The sequence below is a fragment of the Macaca thibetana genome, chromosome 4 (assembly GCF_024542745.1).
Source record: "Macaca thibetana thibetana isolate TM-01 chromosome 4, ASM2454274v1, whole genome shotgun sequence".
Taxonomy (NCBI): domain Eukaryota; kingdom Metazoa; phylum Chordata; class Mammalia; order Primates; family Cercopithecidae; genus Macaca; species Macaca thibetana.
In genome coordinates, this window is record NC_065581.1 from 55594828 (window position 1) to 55621281 (window position 26454).

The window sequence follows — 26454 nt, forward strand, 5'->3', positions numbered from 1 at the left end:
AAAGACTGGAAAGTCCATCATCTGATTGAGATAGCCCATTCCAGTATCTCACACAGTGTGGAGTAGTGACTGAATGACTGAATGAAGAGCATTCTGTGGGCATTATGAGAGATGGAATGTGAGCCTGGATAGGCAGATTTTGACTCCTAAGAGAAATTACTGAATTATCTTTCATGCCTTAAATTTCATCCTGTATACTCTGTCAAGTCACTGAATCGCAAGGCTCCTTCCTTCAGACCATCTCTGGAATACTCTGTCCACTTCCTCACTGGGTTTTTGAACACTGAAACACTTTCCTAACTACCTGTCTCTTCTCCAGTCCCCTGCTACTGCCAGAATTGTTTAAAACAGAAGTTTTGTTGAATCACAAAAATTTGTGTCCTTCCGTTCTTGGCTTTATCTTGTCTATTCAATTTTATCTCTTACTCCTAGTAAAAGGAACCTGTTTTCCAGCATGCCAGGTTTTTTTTCCTTTAAATTTTTTTCTTCCTTCATGATTAGTGAATGTACCAAACTCTCATATCTCTTCTGTGCTTTTGCTAATGTTTTTTTACTTGTATGGGATGGAAATATTTCTTCTTGCCACCTGATCACATTCTTACTCATTGCTCTGGGTCCAGTTGAAGCCCATCTCTTGCTCATGGCTGTTCATAACCCATTTTCTCCATATTGATCTCTCCTTGCTTTTATTCTTAAAGCACTGAATATAGGTGTTACTCATTTTGGCCCTTAGCAATGTATGGCTTTCTTCAAAGTGGTAACTAACGTTTTGTGTGTACAATTTGCCTCCTCAACTAATTAATAAATTCCTGAAAGACCAGTGTTTTGTGCTTTTAACATTACATCTAGCATATTACTGTATGCATGACAGGTACTCACTGGAGACATTAATGACTGGGTAGGCATTGATTGTTTTCTAATTCTCTTTTAATTTAAATTGAGATACTTTGGAAAGGGAAAATCCAACAGCAATCTGTAAGGGAAATTGTTTAGCTTATTTGTGATAGATGTGTGAATTGTGGTGCTGTTAATGTCATTTTGGATATGAAATATTTGTCATTTTGAACTTCTGGTAATGTAAATGTGTAAATGAAAAAATAATAGTTGATATGTATCATAAAACATTCTATTGCAGAATTTTAACTTGATCTTGATTTTCTTCTTTTCCAATACCAGATACTTCTCACCACTGCATGAATGGACATTTGAAAGTGCCATAGCCAAACACTTGCAAGCATGGAGACCTCATCAATGCTTTCCTCATTGAATGATGAGTGTAAATCTGATAACTACATTGAGCCTCACTACAAGGAATGGTATCGAGTAGCCATTGATATTCTGATTGAACATGGGTTAGAAGCGTACCAAGAATTTCTTGTCCAGGAACGAGTTTCAGACTTTCTTGCTGAGGAAGAAATTAATTATATTTTGAAAAATGTCCAGAAAGTTGCACAAAGCACAGTGCATGGTACTGATAATTCCTGTGATGATACCTCATCTTCAGGGACCTACTGGCCTGTTGAGTCTGATGTGGAAGCTCCAAATCTTGACTTAGGCTGGCCATATGTGATGCCTGGACTCTTAGGGGGCACCCATATAGATCTCCTTTTTCATCCACCAAGAGCACATCTACTTACAATAAAGGAAACTATTCGGAAGATGATAAAAGAAGCAAGAAAGGTAATAACATTTCTATTTTGAAATGAAAAATTTGAAACATAGAAAAGTACAGAGAGTAATAACACAAATATGTATGTTAACAAAAGAATCTCTATATGTATACGCCATGTCTTTTATTTTTAGGAAATGTACCCATGATACACAGGAAGGTTGTATTTCCTATATCTTGCATATTTCCAAGAAAGTGGCATTAGGTCTTTGATAAAGAAAGAGATTTCCTTTTCTTTCTAATGGATTGAAGAGATCTCTTCTATTCATTTCCAAGAAAGTGACATTAGGTCTTTGCTAAAGAAAGAGATTTCCTTTCTTTCTAATGTACTGAAGATCTCTTCTCCCAGAAGACTGAGGTATGTTGACTGGGAATAAGATGACTTGACACTCACAATTTTAAAACACTTAAATTTTTCTTCTTCTCTGAAAGGAAGTAGTTGGTGGATATGGTGGAATTTTCTGTGTTCTTAACAGGACTGAATGCCAATTCTTGCTCTGGATGTGGTTTATGCAGTTAAATAAACCATACATTTACTTATCTATTTTCCTGAGTTGTGTGGGAACAGTATAAAATCAACATAATAATATAAAATTCTAAAGTAAGATTCTGAGATATTTAGCATTTTAAGGCTTTGGTGTTCTTTATCAAATATTTATATTGTCTTATACATCTCACAGATCTTATTTTAGAGCTTGGGTAAAACTGTAGAACTCTTTAATCAAACAACAAAAGTTATTAAGAGTTTTCTATCTACTCAGCACCATGGTAGGCACTTTGGAGACTATAAAAAAATTTGCCAAGCTCAATCTAGAGTTTTAAAATGTATGGGCAAGGCCGGGCATGGTGGCTCACGCCTATAATCCGAGCACTTCGGGAGGCTGAGACGGGTGAATCACTTGAGGTCAGGAGTTTGAGGCCAACCTGGCCAACATAGTGAAACCCCATCTCTACAAAAACAAACAAACAAAAATAAACCCGATGTGGTGATGGGTGCTTGTAGTCCCAGTTACTCAGGAGGCTGAGACACAAGAATCACTTGAACCTGGGAGGTGGAGGTTGCAGTGAACCGAGACTGCACCACTGCACTCTAACCTGGGCTGTCAGAGTGATACCCTGTCTCACAAAAAAAAAAAAAAAAAAAAAAAAAAAAAGGATAGGCAAAAAGTTATAATTTTTAATTATAAAGTGTACATTTTTTAGTTATGACTATTTGATACAGAAATTTAGATCTAAAAAGGACCTTAGGAGCACACATGCATGACATTGCTTTCTTCTATGCCAGTAAGCACAGAAATGCTTGCAAAAGCATGCTTTTATGAAGTACATCAATATAAGACCCTTGAATTCCTCAGTGACATGGCAGTTTGCAGGACAGGCAACTAAAAGGCTAACAATCACGTAGGGAGACACAGTGTTCTGAAGCTAATGTCAAATGCAAGCTTTGCAAAAATGAGGTAATTTTTTCCCTAAACCTTTTTAGTTCGAATAACCTGTCTTTTTAGCTGTATTAACTCCTTTAGCAGTATTATATTAAATAAAGTACTAATCCATTCCAGTTGTTAAAAATTAGCTGTAGAATCAGTCTCACTGTAAGTGACCAAACTTTTATTGAATAAATTGAACTGTCATTCAATTTTCTGAATTGAACCAAGAATTTTTTTTTTAACAGTACTATCTGAACAAATTATACAGCTGTATTTTGTAAGGCAACAGTACAAAATTTGAGGATATATATGAGTCTTTCTAATGGCAAAATCATAAATGTCAAGTATTAATGTTTGCTAATTTTATTTGGGGACATGATATGCTTTTGAAGCAAAGTGTTAACAGAAAATTGAAATCCATTTTTGAAAATACATCAGTGAAGATGAAGATTCTTATTGTGGTAACTTAGTAGTAATGCATTTATCATCCTGCATGATAGCTGGTTTCCTTTGGGACATTGCATTATTATGACACAAAATGTTAATTCAAGAGATACCATAAGTTTTTGGGCTAGCACTCACTGGGAACTGAACATCAGTCATGATCTTCTGATGTATTTTTCTTTCTAATGTGGCAGCTATGTATTCAATAAGCCTCTAAAAGTAATATCTTCTACCCGGTAACCGTCCATTGAGAACTCCCACTTGAATTAGCGAGCTGAAGAAATTGAAGTCCATACTGTAAAACAGTAATGTAATGTGTGCTTCTCTTTCATAAAATCAATGTGGCATAAAAATAAGAAAGAGAATTGTGTCTTTTTTCTACTTGTATAGCTATATCTAAGCTGAATTCAAAGTAAGAGAATTATTTGATCTTGTAAACTGAGTATACTGCCAATCAAATATAAATTATAACAGATGACTTCAATTTGGTGAACATGGTGTGTGTGTGTGTGTGTTTGTTTGTTTGTTGTTTTGATTTTTTGTTTTTAACACAGAGACAAGGTTTCCCTGTGTTATCCAGGCTGGTCTCAAACTCCTGAACTCAAGTAATCCTCCCGCCTGAGGCTCCCGAAGTGCTGGGATTACAGGCATGAGCCACCACACCCAGCTGTTATTTTTTAAGGTGTTAGGGAATGTGCTAGTTTCTACCCAGATGCAATAAATATTGAAGTCTAACTGGCTATCTTTGCATGGAATATGTATTTCTCAATTATTGTGGAAGATTCTTCTTATGTCACCATATCTACTTAAAGATTTTTGAAGGATTAAGTACTCTGGGGAAAAAAGTTATTGACCCCATTTTAAAGAAATTAAGATTATTTAGCTTATAACTGGACATTGTCCTGTGAAGAATTTTTAAAAGAACAAATATTTTGAAATAAAAGCTTACCAGAACACATTGCTTTTTAAAGATTAAATGTGGTTTTCATGACTATCATTTACTCAACAGATGTCTTGCTCTTATTATCTTTCAGAATCAATGGAAGCCTAATAGTCATCAGGATAAGCTTTCTGTTTTTGAATTTTTTTCAGAGGATAATTTGTCTTTATTGGTAACTCAATGAATTGTCATGGCATTGTAAAGGGATGACCTTTTTTTCCATAAAGTGTTTGGATAATGTATATTTTAATGGTTAAAGTTTCTTTTTTTTTGCTTCCAAATATCTCAGGGAGAGTTTTTTGGTAATAAACGTTGTAAATCTCTACAGAGATAAGCCAAACCAGTAGGACTAGACACCAGCAAAACAGAACCCAGGAAAAGATCTCAGATAAAAACTTAAATCCATTTTCACTTTTGTGTTTGCAATTGAGATAAGGTACTTCTGAAAATAATGCCATTTTGTGGAAAAATCTTCAACTAATGAAAAGAATATAAGTTATCTGCTTAAAGGCCCAAACATTTGAAGTCTGATTATAAGCACCAAGTTTAGCTTCCAGTCTCTTGTGAAAGGAATTAAAAATGATTCTCAGTCTCAACTGTCTTTACTGGAAAGAGGTGAAACATTTTGTTTTTGTTTTTGAATTTCAGTAATTTATATGCTCTCATTTCTAGCTTAAGTTATATAGTTAAATGATCTCTTGATCATTTTTCTTTTATAAGCAGAATGTGATCTTTATAGTATTTCAAAAATCTATACTTTTTTACTTTTTAATTTTATTTTTGCTAATTGTCACTTAGAAATTGATTAGAGATTTTTGTTTGTTTTGTTTTCTTTCTTTCTTTTGTCTGTTTGCTTAGTTTGTTTGATAACTTTCCTTTGGGAAAATTCAATTGTCGATAATATCTTACTTGTGCCCTAAAGGGACATATTTTAATTTACTGGTTCTTTTTTTAAGACACTGTTTTTTACTTTGTGATTGACATAATTACATTTGGGTCAACTTCATGAAGTCTGATAGTGTCTACTCAGACTTTTCCCAGGTAATTATTTGTCTGTCAAGAAGTGTTCCCAAGATGATATATGCACATATTCCTAATTACTGTGAACTCCTCTTATGAAAACATCACCTCTAATTACTTAAAAAAGTCATCTTTCATTAAAGTATTTTTTTTTCCTAGCCACTCAGTGGTATGTATTTACAAAGTTATAACTTCTGAGAGTCTTGAATATCTGAATGTTTAGCCACAGTGTTATTTGCATCTCTGTTTCCTAATTCTAGGCTAGCTTTTTTTGTGAGATGTGAATCTTACTCTTGCGAAATATGGAATCAAGACACATAAGCAAAAGTCTAGTGAGAATTAGGGCAGAGTAATTCCTAATGCGCTCTGTACCACATTACCTGAGTTCAGGGCTTGGTTCCTCACTGAGTCACTGCTCCTGGGTGTGTCTATTATGGCCTTAGGAGTTATTAGTAATACAGAGAAATATTAACCATCAGTTGACCCCGCAGATGCAAAGAGGAAGATGAACAGATGATGGGAAATCTTCTGGGAATAAGCTGATATTATAAAAGTAGAACTAGACTAGAGACTTTGTCACCAGGACTCTAACTAGTGTGGCATTAAACAAGTCGTTGTACCTCCTCAAGTATCTTCATTTATTTAGGGAAAGATGTGAAGCAAAAATGTTTTCATATTTTTAAAATCGGGTGTTCCTAACCAAATCTCTAATATTGTTTACCAACTTAAGATTATTTTGATATGTTATACTTCTTGCTGAATTAGTTTGTGAAAGAAATGATTTTTATTCTCTGGTGATATGTTACTTCCATCTGCATCCCTTTGCAACCATGTCCTGCCCAGTTAAGTGATATTTATATGTTTATCTGTGCCTTCATTAGACTAGAATGATCTGTCCTGATGTTCCTAATTTTTATTAAGAATTTCCTCTCTACCCTATCCCTGTCCCAACTCTCACTGTGAATTTTGTGATTCTTTGAATTTGAGTCAAAATTGATTTCTTCTTGGAAATATATTTTGCTTAGTTAAATTTAGTGACGTTACTATCCTGGGACATTAAGTTGAACATTTCTTCTGTGAATAAAATGTATGACATGTTAATATATATTTATGTTTGAGTGTGTATGTGTGAGAGAGAGGGCATGAGGGGAGAAGGAGGGAGAGAGAGGGAAGAAGAGATGGAGGGAAAGAGAGGGAAGAGGGAAGGTGGAAGAAAGGGAGAGAAAAGAAGGTGGGAAAGAGACAGGAAAGGAGGGAGGGAGAGAGAAAGAAAAAGAGATCTGGTTAAAATTGCACTGACTTCATCCTGCCAACTATTGCTGTGTCTGTATGGCAGTACTGTGCCTTTAACAAGCTCCTGGTGCTATACAGAGACAACACATTCCATGTCTATTTTATGGTGGTTGAAGCAAAAAATTAAAAAAGTATGAAAAGATGAAAATGAAATTGTTATATGAGAGTTCCAACTTGGTTGCACACCAAAGCCATCAGTAACTTAGGAATTTCAGATGTTTTACTCTGTTGTGTATTATCAGGTAAAGTCTAAGGATCATCAGTGACTTGTATTTTTAAGAGACTTTCATTTAAAAATTGACAACTGAGAAAAGACTTTGGCTTTAAAAAGAAAAAATACAGTTACTTATGGGTGTCAGTAAGTTTATCAGAGTCTTTGTGTTGCTAATACTAACCTATACCTCTATTAATAGTTGGAAAGAAATAATTTAAAATGCGAGTTATTTAGGAGTGCATATATATATATATATATATATATATATATAATTTTTTTTTTTTTTTTTTTTTTTTTTTTTTTTTTTTGAGACAAGAGTTTTGCTCTTTTGCCCAGGCTGGAGTAAAATATCGCGATCTTGGCTCACTGCAACCTCTGTCCCCCCAGGTTCAAGCGATTCTCCTGCCTCAGCCTCCCGAGTATCTGGGATTATAGGCACCCATCACCATGTCCGACTCATTTTTGTATTTTCAGTAGAGACAGGGTTTCGCCACGTTGGCCAGGCTGGTCTCCTGACCTCAGGTGATCCACCCGCCTCAGCCTCCCAAATTGCTCGAATTACAGGCATGAGCCACCGCACCCTGCCGGAGCACATATAATTTATCTGATTACGAGAAATGTTTTTGAGACTATTTTCTTTACTCAGCTATTACTTTTTAATACTTTTAAATTCTCTCTCTTTTTTAATGTAAAATAAGCTGTGAGAAACAATTTTTGTAAGGACTGCACATGGCGTGTTTAGTCCTCTGAGCTTTGAGGTAGTGTTACTGACTACAGTACAGAATGTAGTTCTATATATTTGGGGATCTCTGAAGTAGAATATTTATTTTTTGTGATTGTTTGTATTTACTCATTCTTTTCTTCTGTCTCTGGTTTAAAATAAAAACCAAACAGTTACTTATATGAAATATGTAATATTTTCTGATGATACACCTTTAGTAGTTTGTTGGAATGGCAAAGTTAATTGTCATCATAAAACCTTATCATAAAATACTGAGCGTTCCTAATGCCTAAACACCTAAATTCCAGATGGGTAGAAATTAGCAGTTTTACACACTCAAGTGCCTTCAGGGCTAAGCCACAAAAATAACTCTGCAAAGGAGAAAGGGCAGGTGGTATTCAAATAGGGAATGAAAGGAACATGGAAGAAGCGATAACTTGACCCGACTTAAGGCATTCTTTAGGCATTTGTTATAGAGGTGATAAGCTTAGGACCTTAGGTACACATTGAGGCATCATATCAAAAGTTAAGTTTCATGAAAATAAGGGGATATTACTTTACTTGTCTGTCCTCTCAATGAGATGTAAAAAAGTCATGAAGGTTTGACATGGGAGCCTTTTTGAGGTGATGAGAGCTGACATTTTGACACACTGACATTTTGCATTTTAAGGATTCTGCCTGCTCTCTTATAGTTGCTACAGATCCATCATGTGGCATACCTTTTTGTATCAATTATTGATATCTTTAACTAGTCACTCTTCAAATTATCTTGAAAAAATTGGGTGGCTTTTATCCTAAGGACTGGAACTCACATCTGATTTTGAGTAATGAATTTATATTATGTAATTTAGTAACAGTATCAGGTAACATGTATTGAGCACTGACATGTTAGGCTCTGCGCTAAGCACTCTGCATGCATTATCTTAAGTTGACCTTCATAGCAACCTTGTGAAATGTGTCCTTTTATCATCCACAGTTTTCTGATGAAAAATGCTGGGTTCATGTGATAGGTTGGTCAGTGGTAATGACGCAGAATGAAACCAAAATGATCATAACCTGAAAGTGGTAATGATTACATGTTCCTAATCAGAGGTCTTTGAAGACCTGGTTGAGAGGGTCTAAGATTGAGATCAGTGGGTGTAGATGTGGAAGCGTTGATTTCTAAATGTGTCAGGTAAAAAGTATCGCGTGGTTGTTATTAGAAGTCAGAAGTAACTCACTTGGAGCTGACAAAAGTTTATGATAAGCAGATAAGGTGATAGTACCTAGAGTGCAGACCAGGCCAGGAGACACTGAAAGGAAATGCGTTTCTGAGTTCAAATATAAGGTAAATTTGAAGCAGGAAGAAAAGGAAAATCAGTTAGTGAAGTTGTCCTTTGGCCTCTGCTGGGTTCAGTTATGAGGGAAATCAGCAAGTCTTTGGCCAGCCTTATAGGTTAAAGGTATTGCAGGCCATTTATTCATTTAGCAATTATTTTTTAGTGCCAGTGATGTATCAGATACTATTCTAAGTTCTGAGAATACATAGGTGAATAAAGTACCAAAGAAACCCTGCCTGCCCTTGAATGAAGTTTACCTACAAATGGGAATAATCAACTAATAAATAAGGAGTGCTAGCAGGAAGAAGCAAAACACAAATATTTTTGAGTAAAGGGAGCTACTAGTGGTGGTGGAAGGTAGCTTGCAATTTTAAATAGGGTGCTTGGAGCAGGCCTTAACAAAGTGACATTTGAGCCAAGATTTGAGTAAAGAAGGAATAAGCCATGCATATATTTGTGCACAGAACACAGGAGACATAGGGGAAGCTTTCTTGTTTTTTAGAAGAAGAGCAGAAGCCAGTTATTGGACCTGACAGCAAAGAGGAGAGGAGTAGAAGATGAGTCAGAGAGGAAACATGGAGGGTAGATCTTGGGGATCCCACTGGCCATTTTAAGGAATGATTCCTGTAAGTTAGGAATCTACAGGACAATTGTGAGCAAAAGAGAGACATCAGTTTTAAACCGGCTATATTTTAACAGGATACTTCTGGCTGTAATATTGAAAATTGACTGTAGGGGACTAAGAATGAGCATATCAGATATTACTAAAATAATTCAGGTGTGGGATGATGGTATCTTAGATGGTCAGATGGTGGCAGCAATGGCTAGTTTTTAGGTATATTTTGAAGGTAGTGAAACATGGGATGTGAAATAGGTTGAACAATGCAAGAGGGCTTCAACATTTTTTGCCTGAGCAGTTGGAGTGATGGCATTGTCATTTGAGGTTGATGTCAGAGGTCCCAAAGTTGTGAGCAGGAAGCAGGCATAGAGAGTGAGTTAAGGAGACTTTTAAGTTACCACTTCACCATGGCCTTTGGATGGTTGATCCGTAACCCCAGCCACTGACATCTGGCGACACACATGGCTAAGTATCTCTAGATGAGGTTTCACATTGGAACCCAAATAGTGACTGACTTGGAGAATAGTCCTGACCCGGATGACCTAGTTGTAAGTAACTTGGATAAGATTCAGATGCAAAGGAGTAGGTAAATAGAGAGTATGAGATAAGAACATGACTGATTAGATGCTGTCCCAGGACCTAATAAAACAGGAGATTATCTACCCTGCTGGGAAGCAGAACCTCCCAACATATAGTCTTTTCAAACAAATTTTTACAGGCAATTATTTCGCAATTCCTTTTGCTGGGTCAGGTGAGTGGAAGACACAGAAGGAGAAACTGGGAAGGGGTCACGTAGGAGGTCCCTTTTTTTAAACAGGCTATTTGGATGGATAGTTTTGATAAGTAGGAGACGAATGGTGGAGAGCTGGGCATTTTCAGACAATGGGGGAGTGTAAGAGAAGTAGAGTAGGGTGGAAAAAAAGGAAGGCAGAGTTGTTGAGAGAGGTTGATTAAGGCCAAATTGTGAAAGCCCTTTGATCAAACCTTGTGAAAGTGAATAGTGGAAAGTCATGAGATGTTTTTTAGTGACAGTAATGTTGTTAAATCTGATTTTGGACATATTAATATTGCGTTTTGGTTAGTTAACACATAGAGAAGAATATAAGACAGGTTGTAACAGGCATTGGGATAATGGTCAGCAACAAGCTGAAGCTGATGTTCAATAGCAAACAAAATGTCTTTTCAAGGGGAAAATATATCTTCAATTTCCTACTAGAATAGAATGTAAATATAACTACTTAATTCTGTATCTTAAGGAAAGTGCCTTTTTTTTTTTTGTTTTAAAGCTATTTTTAAGATGTCTTAATTATCTGATTTTAAGGTAATAAAATGTATTTCTGTACAAAAAAGTTTTAACTATCTACATACGGTTTAAGTCTACATATGCTTATTGAGTCCCAGCTATGTGCAAGGCACTCTGCTAATTCATATGGATGGGGGGAATAACCCACTTCAAGTGATTTAAAGTCTGATATTTGAGGGATATGGTAAAAGATTCATTGGAAATATATAGGTAAAATCATGTGTGTTTATGGGCATTACCCGAATGAGCTATGTATTATATAGGGTCTGGATTTTTTCCCACCTATTTACTCTTTAAGTATCAGGATTATACAGACAATTATTGAAATTTTAAAGTAGCAAAAATATGATACAGATAAAATACCTCCAAAATATTTATTAGCAAATGTGTTTCACTAGTGCAACAAATGTATATATAGAACGTGTCTTTTTTTTTTTTTTCTGAGAAGGAGTCTCGCTTTGTTGCCCAGCCTGGAGTGCAGTGGCATGATCTCAGCTCACTGCAACCTCTGCCTCCCAGGTTCAAGCAATTTTCCTGCCTCAACCTCCTGAGAAGCTGGGATTACAGGCGCGTGCCACCATACCTTGCTAATTTTTGTATTTTTAGTAGAGATGGGGTTTCACCATGTTGGTCAGGCTGGTCTCAAACTCCTGACCTCATGATCCGTCCGCCTCGGCCTCCCAAAGTGCTGGGATTAAAGGTGTGAGTCACTGTGCCCAGTTGAAGGTTTATTTTTTATTATTGGGGTGCATATATTCCTTATAGGCAATATGGAAAAATTCTAGAAAGGGTTAAGAAAAGGCAATCGTAATCTCCCAGTAGAGATAATCACTGCTACTAATGTTAGAAATTTTCTTACTGATTAAATAAATAGAGAAATACATGTATACATAAGTGTATGTGTATGTATTTTGATATCTTATATAAATCCCTGAAATAGAAGATTCATATGTGTTATATTTGAGATCATATATTTTGTAATATTTTTAAAATTGCCTCCTGTCTTTTTTCACTTAGGATTTTTCTTACAATAAAATAATTGATTTCTTATGCTGAAATGCAATGGCATAATAAAATAGGGGGCAGTGGGAGCTGCTGTGTCTCCCACGGAATTTAAAAACAGTAAGATTGACTAGATGACAGTCTGCTTTTGAGAGCATGTGCTGACAACTGTAAATAATATTAGTGATAATATATTCCTTCATTACTGCCACCTCCACCCATTTCTTACTCATCCCTCTACCCATTGGCATACCAGTGCTGATATGGTGAGAGTCTCATGGTAATATTCCTTCAGAAATGAAGAAAGCCTCATAACTGTTTTTGTGTAATCATCAGTAAGAAAAATTGGTAAATGTACATTTTCTTTTGAAAATGAGAACTTTCCTTTGGGCTATATTAATTTCATATTAATAATCACATTTTGATTTTTTTCTTCCTTGAACTCAAACACAGGCAATAAATAAACATGAAAGGGAAAACATTGTCATTTGGCTAAATATCAATCCAATATATGCTGCTGAAAAAAATCTATAATCATAGAAAAGACCTGAGTCATAGTAGTCATATTTCAACCTGCTGAATTCTGGAGCAGTTACTGAAAAAAAAAAAAAAAAATCTGAGGTTTGTGATCATGTAGTCTTTTTACAATTGGGCAATGAGAAATTGAGAAAGTCCAAAGTCACCCATTTGGTGACCATAAGGACTGACAGCACTCAGGCATTTGGGCTTCTATTCTAAGATTATTGTATCGTATTGCTTCTCTAGTGGGAAGGAGAAATACATTTATTAATGACATCAGTAATAGCTAATGTTTAATGCTATGTGCCAGGGAGTGTTTGAAGCACTTTATATGTACTAATGTATTAACACATTTATCTTCACAACAGTTCTCTAACATAGATACCTTTATTGCCCCCTTTTTTTTTTAGAGGTAAGGAATAAAAAAGTTAAATAATTTTTTTCTAGGCTTCAGAAGTAGAAAATTACAGGTCTGGTATTTGAGCCTGGGTCGTGGGCTCAGACAGAGCCTGCTTGGGCTTTTAACCATTATGGTGTATTACCTCTGATATACACCACTCCAGGCAGGCTCCATGCAAACCAACTGAACATTCACAACCATGCTTTCTAGTATTAGTATTACTGGATAGTATCTAGTTCTAGTATTATTGCGTTTGATTCCTGGTTATCTGCCACATGGACTCCAACTCATAAGCATGGAGTATATGATGAGGCTTTGTGCTTTATCTTATGCCTCCCTCAGTCACTTCCACTCCAGTGCTACTGGGCCTGCTCTGGGTCTTCCACTGTAGAAGTATTCCTTCCAGCTTTTGTTCATGATTATTCACATATTTGGAGCATTCTTTCCCAACTTTTTGCCTCCAATTCATCTTTTAAAATCCACGTTAAATTATACTTGTTTGGGAAAGCTTTGTTTGATTCCCTTACAGACTTCAGTTAGTCATCCTCTGTATTATTGTCACTTTATTTTTTTATTATTTATTTATTTTTTGAGATGGAGTCTCGCTCTGTCGCCCAGGCTGGAGTGCAGTGGCACGATCTCAGCTCACTGCAAGCTCTGCCTCCCAGGTTCACGCCATTCTCCTGTCTCAGCTGGGACTAGAGGCACTCACCACCACGCCCAGCTAATTTTTTTGTTTTTCATATTTTTAGTAGAGACTTGTTTCACCGTTTTAGCCGGGATCGTCTCCATCTCCTGACCTCGTGATCTGCCCGCCTTGGCCTCCCAAAGTGCTGGGATTACAGGCGTGAACCACCGTGCCCGGCCATTATTGTCACATTATACTTGTTCTGTAATATGAGATATATTCTCCATTTTGTCATAGGACCCATGATTTTTTAGTGATTAAAAATTTTTTTTTTTTTTTTTTTTTTGAGACGGAGTTTCGCTCTTGTTGCCCAGGCTGGAGTGCAATGGGGAAATCTTGGCTCACTGCAACCTCCGCCTCCCAAGTTCAAGTGATTCTGCTGCCTCAACCTCCCGAGTAGCTGGGATTACAGGTATGCACCACAACGCCCAGCTAATTTTTTGTATTTTTAGTGGAGACGGGGTTTCTCCATGTTGGTCAGGCTGGTCTCCAACTCCTGACCTCAGGTGATCCACCCGCCTTGGCCTCCCAAAGTGCCGGGATTACAGGCCTGAGCCACCACACCTGGCCGATTTTTAAAAACTAGGTTATTTTTCTTTTTAAATTTATTTGCAATAATTTTTTTATGCTGTATATGAATTATTTGTCAGACACATGTTGCAAATATTTTCTATAGCTTAGTTGTTCACTCTGATAATGGTATTTTTTTTTTTTTTATTAACAGGCGTTCTTAATTTATAGTTCTTAATTTCAATGTAGCCCAATGTTTTAATATTTTATTTTAAGGTTAGCTATTTTTGTGTTCTATCAAAGAAATATTTGCAGCCGAGTGCAGTGGCGCATGCCTGTAATCCCAGGACTTTGGGAGGCTGAGGCGGGCAGATCACTTGAGGCCAGGAGTTCAAGACCAGCCTGGCCAATATAGGGAAACCCTGTCTCTACTAAAAAGGCAATAAAGTCCGGGCATGGTGGCTCATGCCTTTAATCCCAGCACTGTGGGAGGCCAAGGCAGGTGGATCACAAGGTCCAGAGCTCGAGACCATTCTGGCCAACATGGTGAAACGCCGTCTCTACTAAAAATACAAAAATTAGCCGGGCGTGGTGGTGTGTGCCTTCTGTCCCAGCTACTCGGGAGGCTGAGGCAGGAGAATTGCTTAAATCCGGGAGGCAGAGGTTGCAATGAGCCGAGATCGCGCCACTGCACTCCAGCCTGGTGACAGAGCAAGACTCTGTCTAAAAAAAAAAAAAAAAAAAAAAAAGACAAAAAGAAAATTACCTGGATGTGTGGCGCATGCCTGTGATCCCAGCTACTTGGGAGGCTGAATCATGAGAATTGCTTGAACCTGGAGGGCGGACGTTATAGTGAGCCGAGACTGCGCCATTGCACTTCAGCCTGTGTAACAGAGTGAGACTCTGTCTCAAGAAAAAAAAGAAAAAAAAAAAAAAAAAATATTTGCCTTCCCCAAGATCAAGAAGATGTTCACCTTAATTGACCTCTAGACGTTTTATTTTTGTCTTTCATATGATGTGAGCTCAGGGTCCATTTTGATTTCCATATGAATATGCAGTTACTGCTGTGTCATAACTCAAGTGACCACTTGTATGTGGGTATATTTCTGGACTCTATTCTAATTCCATTGGTTTATTTATCATTGCTGTGCCAAGACCACAGTGTCTTGGTTATTACTTGTAAACCTCTCCCTTTGGTAGTGAGTCCTCTAGTACTGTTCTTTTTTCAGTATTGCCTTGGCTACTCTAAATCTTCCGCTTTTCTGTAGGAATTTTAGAATCATCTCGTCAACTTTCCAAAAAAAAAAAATGTTGGGATTTTTATTGGGATTTCATTGCATTTATAGAACAGTTTGAGTAGACTTGAACTTTACAATATTGGGTCTTCTAATCCAGGAGCAAGGTCTATTCCTCTATCAAGTTATGCTTAATTTCGTTCTGTACAATTTTGTTGTTTTCTGTGCATAGATCTCACATACCATTTGTTTGATTTATTCCTCATTATTTGTTATGTTTCATCCTGTTGGAAATATTTTAATTTGTTTGTTTTAATTTTTTTCTTTTTTACTAATATGGAAATGGATTTTTTGTATATTGACATTGAGTCCAGTGACTGGATTAATACATTTATTAATTCTAATAGTTTATATATTATTTTGGATTTTCTAGATATATTATCTGTAAATAATGGTAGTTTTATTTTTCTCTTTTCCAACCCATATAACTTTAAAATCTTTTGAATGCCTTAGTACATTGGGTAGGTGTTCCATTGCAATGTTTAACATAATGTTAAATGTAAACAATACTTGCTGTAAAATTTTTTTAAAAAAAGAAACTATCATATTTAGGAAGTTCTATTCCTAAAAAGTTTTTGTCATTTTATCATGTCATATGATTTTTCTCCTTTATTCTGGTAATATCTTAAACTATGTTAATTGATTTTCTAGAAATATATCACCAGTGCAATCCTGGAATTCATTTGAATTAGTTGTGATATTTTATTTTTATAAAGCTAGATTATATTTGCTGGTATTTTATTTATGCATTTTGTGTTTATGTTCAGAAGAAATACTGGCTTGTAGTTTTCATTTCTTATAATTGTAGTCACCAGTTTTTAGTATCAAGGTTATGCCGCCCTCATAATGATGTTTTTGTGTTTTTTGTTTTCCCAGTTCTCTGGAAGAGTTTGTGTAAGATTTCAACCTTGAATATTAGGAAAGATTTGCCAGTGAAGTTATTTGTGCTTAAAGTCTTTTTTATGAGTCTAATTTTAATTCTGGGTTTAATTTCTTCAGTAGGTCTAAGGCCATTCAGATTTTCTATTTTTTTCTTGTATTTGTTTTGTTTTTACTGTTTTTAAGTTATATTTTTTACAGGAACACCTGAGTTTTTCTTATGTATTGGCATAAAATTATTTATAATATCTCCTCATTGTATTAATGACTGTTGGATTTGTGATGATGTTATCTTTTCATCCTTCATATTGGAGGTGTGTTCTTTTTCATGACTAGTTTCTTGATTTTCTTTTTCAAATTTAGTGTGTTGATTTTTTTATGTTACTGATTTCTGATCTCATTATTCCCTTTTTCTTTTTTCTATTTTAAGTTGTTTTATTTTTCCAGGATTCTTAAATACTTGGACTATTAATTTTCAGTGTTTTAGTTTGTAATATATGAATTGGAAAATAATTTTTTCTTTAAATATAGCTTTAGATTTATCTTATGAGATTAAATATTTATATTTGCCTTATCATTACTTAAACTATATTTTAGTTTCAATTTTAATTGATCCTTTGGTTGCTGGATTATTCAGAAGTGTTTGTTAAATTTCCAAATCGTTTTGAATTTTTATCTTTTTGTCGTTGAGTTTTATTTGAATTATACTGTGATCAGATAATTTACTCTATATGACTTATGTACTTTGACAATATTTAAAGTATGTTTTATGATTCAGCTTGTGTTGCATTTTGGTAAATGTTTGAGAATTTGAAAAACACAGTTAACCCTTGAACAGCATGACTTTCAACCTCATGCGTCCATTTATATGTAGATTTTATTCAACAAATACAGTAGGTCTCCTTTTCCAAGGGTTCTGCATCAATAACCAAATGCAGATTAAAAATAGGGTATTCTTGACAGTATTCTTGGGGTGCGAAACTCGCATCTGTTGAGGGCTGACTTTTCCTGATGCTGGTTCTGCAGGATTGACTGCAGGACTTGAGAATGCACAGAGTTTGGAACACACAGAAGTCCTGGAACCAATCCCCTGTGTTTTCCGAGGGACGACTGTATTATGTATTCGATAGCTGTTAGGTGAAGTCTTCTGTTCCTTAGGTTAAGTTTTAGTTCCTGTATAGTCCTCCCTATTTTCACTTTGGTTTTTTTGTTTGTTTGTCTTATTGCTTGTTTTATCAATTATGTACCTGGTTATTACTAATTGTAATTATTTTATTTTTAAAAGGAGTATTTTGAGAGTCTTCTTAGGTACATAGAAATTTATTTTGTTTTGAAACAGTTCTCTTTATCTCCTAAAAAACTTCTTTATAATTTACTCAATTTGAAATTCCATAACTATTTAAATTTATAAAATTAGTATTTTATATGTGTGTATATATAAAATGTGTATGTATATTTTACGTGTCTATGTACACACACACACATACACACTATCCATTGTATGGTATATATTTTCATCCCTATATGTTCAACTTTTCTCTGTGTAATTATGGTATGTTCCTTATAAACCGTGTATAGTTATATTTTAAAAAATTAACTCTAACCACCTTTTGTCCTTTAATTGGTATAATTAGTGTATAACATGTAATTACTGATTTCTTTTACTCACCTCATCTGTTCTTTATTCCTTTTGTTTTGTTTTGTTTCTGTAGGATCATTCACATAGGTTTTATTATTCAGTTTCCTCATTTATGAGCTTGTTTGTTGTGTGTTATTTATATAATAATAAATTTACATTCTTGACATTTTAGACTGTATTAGAATTTAGTATTCTTAGTACAATCTAGACAGTACAAGGACCTTTGAAAACTTTAATTCTACTAATGCCTCTTGCATCTTGGTCATTGTTGTCATGAATGTATGTTTTATTTCCAAGATATTTTTATTATTGTTTTAAATTGTGGATATTCATTCAGTTAGGTATACATATTCACTCTAGCTGTTGCTGTTCATTCCATACTTGTTAAGATTCTGTCATCTGGGATAATCTTCCTTCTTCCTGAAGAATTCCCTTTAGGATTGCTTTTGGTACCAGTCTGTTGGCAATGAATCCTCTTGGAATTTTTAAAAAATTTGTTTATTTCTCCTTCTTTTTTTTCCAGATAATTTATACCTGGTATGGAATAAAAGTTGTTATTATTGTTATTTAGCACTTCAGTGACTTTGAGTTATTTTATCTTTAGACTTTCATAGTTTCAGTTGTAAAGTCTTCTGACTTTTATTGTTGCTTCAAGGTATATATTTTTTCTCTACTTTTTAGGATTTCCTTTTGTCATTCATTTTTAATAGCTTTAACATGATGTAACTAGGGGAACACTTTTTTAAATTTTTTATTTCTCCTTGACATAATAGAGCTTCTTGAATATGTACCTTAAGGTTTTCCTGCTGTTTTGGAAAGATGTCAGCTATGATCTCTTCAAATACTGCTTCTACCTTCTATTTCTCTTCTTCTAGGAATTCTAATTACAGGTCTGGCATACATTGTTTTGTTTGTTTGTTTGTTTGTTTAACCATGTTCCATCCCTTATTCGTTTTTGTGTTTTTTATAATTTTCTCTCTCTGTACTTCATTTTATGTATTTTCTACATAGATATCTTTCAATCACTAATCCTCTCTGCAGTTGAGTCTAATTAACTATTAAACCCGTCTGTTGAGTTTTAATTTTGGTATTGACATTTGTCAGTCCTATAATTCTCATTAGTCTGTATATTCAGTTCTCTGTTGAAATTTTCTTTCTTGGCATCTATTGTCTTGAATACTTCAATAACAATTATGTCAGAGTCTGTTTTTGATAACACCAATATCTGCATTACCTGTAAGCCTGTTTCTTTTGTCTGTTTTTATTTTCTTATTTTAAGCATTTCCAACATTTTAATGGATGAAAAACATCCTGCCTTTTATTTTTTCTTCCCATGTCTTACTTTCCTAACATTTATTTATGCAGTGCACATAATGAAACATGATTTTAACCATTATCCCAATGAAGTGTTGTCTATTTAAGCTACATATGATAAATCCCTACGTTTAAAATAATGCTACTGCAGAGTATTGGCTCCAAGACCCCCACACCCTTTCCCCTACCAACCTGGGATACCAAAATCCATGAATATTCAAGGCCCTTATATAAAATGATATGGTATTTGCATATTACCTACATACATCTTCCTGAATACTTTAAATCATCTCTAGATTGGTTATAATACCGAGTACAAAGCAAGTGCTGTTTAAATATTGCTATATTGTATATCAAAAATTTGTATTTTTTAATTTTTTTTTTAGTTAAATATTTTCTGGAAACAGAATCATGGATACAGAGGGCTGACTGTATATGTATACATATGAGAATATATGTGTAGACTTTTCATTTTCTTCATAAACTTAGAGAATGATCTCCAAGTTGTTGATACACACTTACAAATGGTTAACTCTATTGGAAACACAGCAGAGTTTAACTACTCATGGCTTTAAAGCCTTAAAAAATTAATTATGGGTGTGTAGTTTTTAAATGGGATTATAAATATCCTACAGACATACATAATTTAGTAGTAAAGCTCTTGATAGTTTTAAGTTTTATATTTTAACCATTTATGTTCAACTTCTTTTAAATATATATATGTGTGTATATATGTGTGTGTGTGTGTGTGTGTGTGTATATATATAGTCATGATCTATTCAAAACATCAAAAGAACAGCCATAAATAAAACCAAATACAAGAATTTTATCACATCATATTCTTTACAGCTATTCTAGAAAATAATTGTATCGTAGAAGGCATAGGTTTGGAAAATGTAATGTCAAAAGTTTTTTGAGTATATGTTCATTTAATCTGATTTTCAAAATTATTTGACACATTGAAATAAGAAATGCTTTATTGAAAACCGAGTACACCAACCTTTTGCTAAATTACATTTTCACAATTTATTTCAATTCTTAACAACCCAAGTTGAAAAACTGCAACTAATTCCCCAAATAAAAGACTGCCTTGTCAGCTGCCTTTTTCTATTTTTGTAAAACTGGACCAATTCTCATTCAATCAACGAGTTTTTTAGGATTTATTTACATAGTTTCACAATACTAAAATTCCTGGAGCTCAAAGTTATAGATTTCCCAAAGCTTAGTTTCATGTTAACTTGTATGTCCATATTGTTTTATTTTTAAGGGTGAGATCAAAGAAATTAAGAGTTCAAACAATTATTTTAACATAGTAGTACAGGAAATGTGACCCAAAGAATGCACTCATCAGTTACATATGTGAAATATCTCAACTTCAAAAGCAGAAAAAGTCCATTCGCTGCCCTCCCCGCATCTTCCCCCAGCACTTTCCACAATCACAATAGAAGAATTCTATAGATTGCTGTAACCTGTGTATCACTGCATTCAATTTATGTAATCAGTGAGAAGAAATAGTGATAAGATCAGTTTAAAAATTTATACATTTATCACATGCATTCACATTGTAAACTCGACTGAACCTTTTTGTTCTCCTTCCCTCAACAAATCCCTGATGTTTAATAGGGGACATTCAGAATGAATTTTAAATTTCCCCAGTCTCAAAAGCCTAATCTCAGCTACCATTTCTTCTAATTTGTTTTCTTCAGAGAAAAAAATAAAGTTGTGATCTTGAGCCTCCTGAGATTCTGTTTAACTTTTATACCTTTAATTTGTATTTATGGTTACTTCTCCTCTGTGTTCCATCATGACAGTCCTCTGGAGTGAGTTGCTTGCCTCCCTGCTGCTAGTGTCTCAGGTTATTATTCCTTTTCCCTACCTTTTAACCATTATACATTTGAAAGAAGTAGTTTCCATAAAGGGCTCTACTTCCTTACTTCTCTTTCCTCCTAGCCCTGCAGTCTGAATTTTGCTTTCCTTCCTCTCCTAAACTGTGTCTCATAGGCTACTGTGGTCCACATGACCAAGACATGCCTGCTACTTTGTAATATCCTTTAGTCTCTTCCACTCCTCTGTAAGTAGTTTGCCTTCTCTCTTTGTTCTTTTCCTGTCTCTTCAACTGTTGTTTCTTGAGTTTCTTTGCTCTTTCCATCTGTTGAAAGTGAATGTTTTAAAGACTTTTAACCTTGGGTCTGTTCTCTACATTTTATTACTTACTGCTGCTTTCTACCTTCATACTTTGGCACTATTGCTATTTACAGCCTGATGTGACCTGTCTCTGAACATTAGCCTATGTAATCTAGCTGATGGTCCAGCGTCTTTACCTGTGGCCCACTGGCCTATCAAATGCAGCATGTCCAAAATAGTAGTTAGAAATTTGGAAAACGCACTAAATTTTTTCTCATCCTCTCTCTCTGTTAAAGGCATCATCACATTCTTAGATGCCAAGACTACAGTATCTTGGAATCACATAATGATTCATTCTTCTCTCATTGTATAGCTTCACTTTTGTCATTAGGCACTGGGTTTTGTTTCTTTTTTTCTTTTTTTTTTTAATATAGAAATGTTTGGTTCTCATTATGTTGTCCAGGCTAGTCTAGAACTCCTGAACTCAAGTGATCCTCCTACCTCAGCCTCCCAAAGTACTGGGATTATAGGCATGAGCCAGCATGCCTGGCCACAGGCACTGGGTCTTGGAAATTGCCATGTCTTCCTCCTCTTAATGCTCTCCATTGCTACCATCCATGTTCTGCCCTCTATTTTATAATTAATTACAACAGTACCCTTAAATTATCTTGCTAAAGAACATTTCTGCTTTCTCCAGTATTCCTATAGCCATTTGCCTGAATGATCACTGATCATGTGATTCTTTTCTGAATATAAATCTCTGTATCTTTGCATTCTGCAAGTGCCACAGAAGCCCTCACTTCATCCAACAGCCTAGCCTGCCTTTCTAGATTTAACATGCTACTTTTTTCTGCCTCTGAATCTTTTTATTTTTAAAAAACTTTTATTTTAAGTTCAGGGGTACATGTGCTGGTTTGTTATATACATAAAATCATGTCATGCGGGTTTGCTGTGCAGATCATTTCATCACCCAGGTATTAAGCCTAGTACTCAGTTATTTTTCCTGATCCTCTCCCTCCTCCCACCCTCCACTCTCCAATAGACCCCAGTGTATGTTGTTCCTGTATATGTTTCCATGTATTCTCATCATTTAGCTCCCACTTATAAGTGAGAACATGCGGTATTTAGTTTTCTGTTCCTGTGTTAGTTTGCTGAGAATAACGGCCTCCTTCTCCATCCCTGTTCTTGCAAAGGACATGGTCTCATTCTTATTATGGCTGCCTCTGAATCTTTCCTTTCCCTTTTTTCTTCCAAAAATACTCTTCTCCGTCTCCTCCTATTAATATTTTATATATATATAATATATAAATTATATATTTACATTTATATTTGAACACCAAATTTAAATGTTACATGTGATAATTTTAAAATACATTTACAACACTTCAACAAACCTCCCTCCAAAAGGTGGAGCCAATTGTCTCCCTCTTAAGTGTGGATGGGGCTTAGTGACCCCCTTCTAATGAGTAGAACATAGCAGAAGTGATGGCGTGAATCATAGGTTATGAAGGTATCATGATTCCCCCTTGCTTTCTTCTGGATTACCCCCTCTATGGAAATCCAGCTTCTGTGTCATGAGGTGACTCAGCAGCTTATATGGAGGCTGTTGCGATGAGGAGCTGAGTCCTCCCACCAACAACTGTGTGAATGAACCATCTTGGAAACAGATACCCTTTTCCAGTCAACTTTAGATGACTGCAGCTTTGATTCACAAGTGACTCTGAATTGGCACCATCCAGTCAAGCTCCTCTCAGGTTCCTCACCCACATAAACTGTGAGATTATAAGTGTTTGTTGTTGTAAGACACTAAATTTTGGGAACAATTTGTTATGCAGTAATAGATAACTAATACAGTATATTTTCAAGAAGATCTGGTCTCTATTAGTAAGATAATATTTCTCCTGAGAATTTTTTATTTATACCATCAACCTGTTCCTTGTCACAGTCCATTCATATTGTGGTTATTTGTTAATACATTTTATAATTTTGTGTATTAGGGCAAGTTTTTCCAAGTCTATACTGTTTAATGAAACATGTAAATACATAAAAGCTCAAAATATGAGCCAGAATTCTGGTTATGTGTGTAGTATCTTAATACTTCATATTTTGGGATATTTCTAGATATAAATGTTTATCATCACCAGGTGGTTCTTAAATGACTTCCTCATCTTAAGCTTCATATTTCTGTTTATGCTATATGTCCAATATACCTGAACCAATTAAAGAATTATGATTCTACTACATTAAGTTATATATAGAGCCAGTGTCTAAATCCAAATTCAGACACATGAATATATATCTATGTGTGTATAGATAGATAAACATAGATATATATATATATAGACATACAGGGGAAGTGATTCTTTTTTTAGAAGAACCTTCTTAAGTTTAGTGCCAAGGAGTTTCCTTTGATACTATTTATATGCAGAGAAATATGAAAGGAACCTCCAATGAGTAATTTATAGTGCACATGTATATATGTGTGAGGTCTCAATATTTATTACTCTAGCCATTCTACTTCTGTCCATTTTGGAAATGATTTGACATTCTAATCACTTGAAGTGTTATAGGTGATAAAAGATCACTGGTTTCTTCTCACCTTATTTTAACCCGAGTCAGTATGTTTTATTATGGTCAAAGATCAACACTCTTCATTATTCCGTGAAGTAAACTGTGTTCCTTTCCACTTGGTTCTTTATATTTTTCTGTAGAGGCTTAACTTAAGGATGAGGGAGAAGAGTTCATTCAAAGCTTATATTTAAGTGTGTCTTTTGTGCTTTCATCACATAAATGCTGTATATGGGTACCAGTGACCTTCAGGGATTGTAGTGTCCGTTGATTTAAGTGGTTCTTGCAAGTGTTCTGTATCTGAATTCAGGAAGCAATGAATCTGGCAAGAATTTACAAACTGATGTCCTGGGAACTTTTTTTTTTTTTTTCTTACAGAATTTGGTAAGATGGTACATTGGTCTGTGTGGATTCTGATGAATCCCTTGATTTTGTTTAGGATGATAGTCTCATAGGTAAATTGGGGAAATATGCATTCTGTAACTTATTTGTGTGATGTCTGCTAAGAAAATGCATACTCATGCCATACAAAATGCACAAATACAATCTAGTTTATGCAGGTATCTTATACTTGAGAGAACATAGTTGAAGAGATTTAATTAAGAATATATGTCATCTTAGGGAATCTAAGAAATAGAACTCCACGGGGTTTGGCCTCTACCATCTGGTGTTTAACACATTTTGATTTTTACTCGAAAAGAATACAAAACCTGCTACTTAAGTTTTTTTGTTTAGTTGATGACATATTGGAAAGGGTAGCAGGCCCTCAGAATTTAGGATTCAATTACAAAATGGCTTCTTTGGTCAGAAAACTTAGAAGCAGGGACAAATCTGATATTGTGGTTTTTGAAAAGACACTGTGAGGCAGCTTAGGGCAGTGATTGAGAGCATGAACTCGGGATCTAGAGTGCCTGGCTTTGAATCTCAGCTCTACCACTTAGCTTTTACAGTGTCTTACGTATGAAGCTACACATGCCTCAAAGAGTCTTTCACTTGAACTTTGAAAACATTGTGGGTAAGGTATTATTTTCCCATTGTTCACATAGAGACTGAGATTTCAAGAGGTTAAGTAATTTGACCAAGGTCAGCAACTGACTCTCAAGACTGACACCTAAGTCTCTGACTGCAAAGACTAGGTCTTAACTCATGCATTACCAGGGGTGTTAAAAGTACTGTATTGTATAGATTCTGTAACTCAGAAAGGACAACATCCAAACCTGTATCCAAACAACAACATCCAAAACCTGTATCAGTGAGAAAAACATTACAAAGAGATATTGAAGAAGTGATTACTATTGAGTATGAAGAGAACAAATTTGGTTTACCTAGAAAAGCCATGGTCTTGGAAAGGTCTTGGAACAGATTCAATAGCATTTCAAGGTCTCCTCAGTCTTTATTATTTTAGCCTTGCATAAAATTCTATTATACTTCCTTGGGACTTGTACATTTATTTTCATAAGACATATAGTGTCTTTTCCATATCCTCAGGTAGTTGTGCCAATTTCTGCTTCTGACTTTTACTACTTTTTAAACTTTTTAAGCAGTATCTTTTAAGCAGTATTACTTCTACAAGCAATATCTATTCAAACACAGTTATTACATCACAATTTTAACACACATTTACATATCAAGCATCATAGATTCTGAAACTAAATATGTGAAGTTGACATTTATAGTTTTTATATTGTACGTAGTATGTATGTTATATATAATGATTGTTTTTGTTGAGAGGGGCTTCAACTGAATTAGGGAAAAATGGGTTCTGAAACCAGTAACCAGTAACATGGCATAGGTTTGTTTTGTTTTGTTTTGTTTTGTTTTGTTTTGAGATGGAGTCTTGCTCTGTTACCCAGGCTAGAGTGCAGTGGGGTGATCTTGGCTCACTGCAACCTCCACCTTCCAGGCTCAAGCGATTCTCCTGCCTCAGCCTCCTGAGTAGCTGGGAGTACAGGCGTGCGTCGCCATGTCCAGCTAATTTTTGTATTTTTAGTAGAGACGGAGTTTCACCATGTTGGCTAGCTGGTCTCAAACTCCTGACCTTGTGATCCCCTCTCCTCGGCCTCCCAAAGTACTGGGATTACAGGCTTGAGCCACTGTGCCCGGCAACATGGCATAGGTTTACGACAAAGTAAAAAAACAACTATTGATAAAATACTTCATCAGTTGATCATACCAAAAACATAATCTTAACATTCTACCTTTCTGGATTTGGCTACATTGTAGCATCCATCTAGAATGATGCAAAAAAACAAGAAATAAACCAATTATTCACTGAGCTGCCAAAACAGACATGCTAAATAAAAGCTTGTTGGTAGAAGAGGCCTCCTCGTCCTACCTCAGAGTTCATTTACCCCTGTTTTATACATAATTCGAATAAGTTCCCTGATCTTCTTTCCACACCCAGATCAAAGTATGAAACTGGAACACAAGAGGCCAGTCCACACTGATAAGAGAAGGAAGTGTTAGCTTGACATCTAAAAGGAAAACAAGCAAGAGAAATACTGTTAAGAAGCGTACAAAAGAATACCATAAACACAGCACCATAAA

General features: G+C 35.2%; 1 protein-coding gene across 1 annotated transcript in view; it reads left to right on the plus strand.

Annotated features, from left to right (window-relative positions):
• The first annotated feature begins 515 nt into the window (after positions 1 to 515).
• The window catches only part of FAM83B (family with sequence similarity 83 member B), a 75315-nt gene continuing 49376 nt past the window's right edge, over positions 516 to 26454 (plus strand). Inside the window, exon 1 of the mRNA XM_050786270.1 lies at positions 516 to 1680. Coding sequence (XP_050642227.1) covers positions 1237 to 1680 — 444 coding nt within the window. The 5' untranslated portion in view covers positions 516 to 1236. The remainder of the gene's footprint in view (positions 1681 to 26454) is intronic.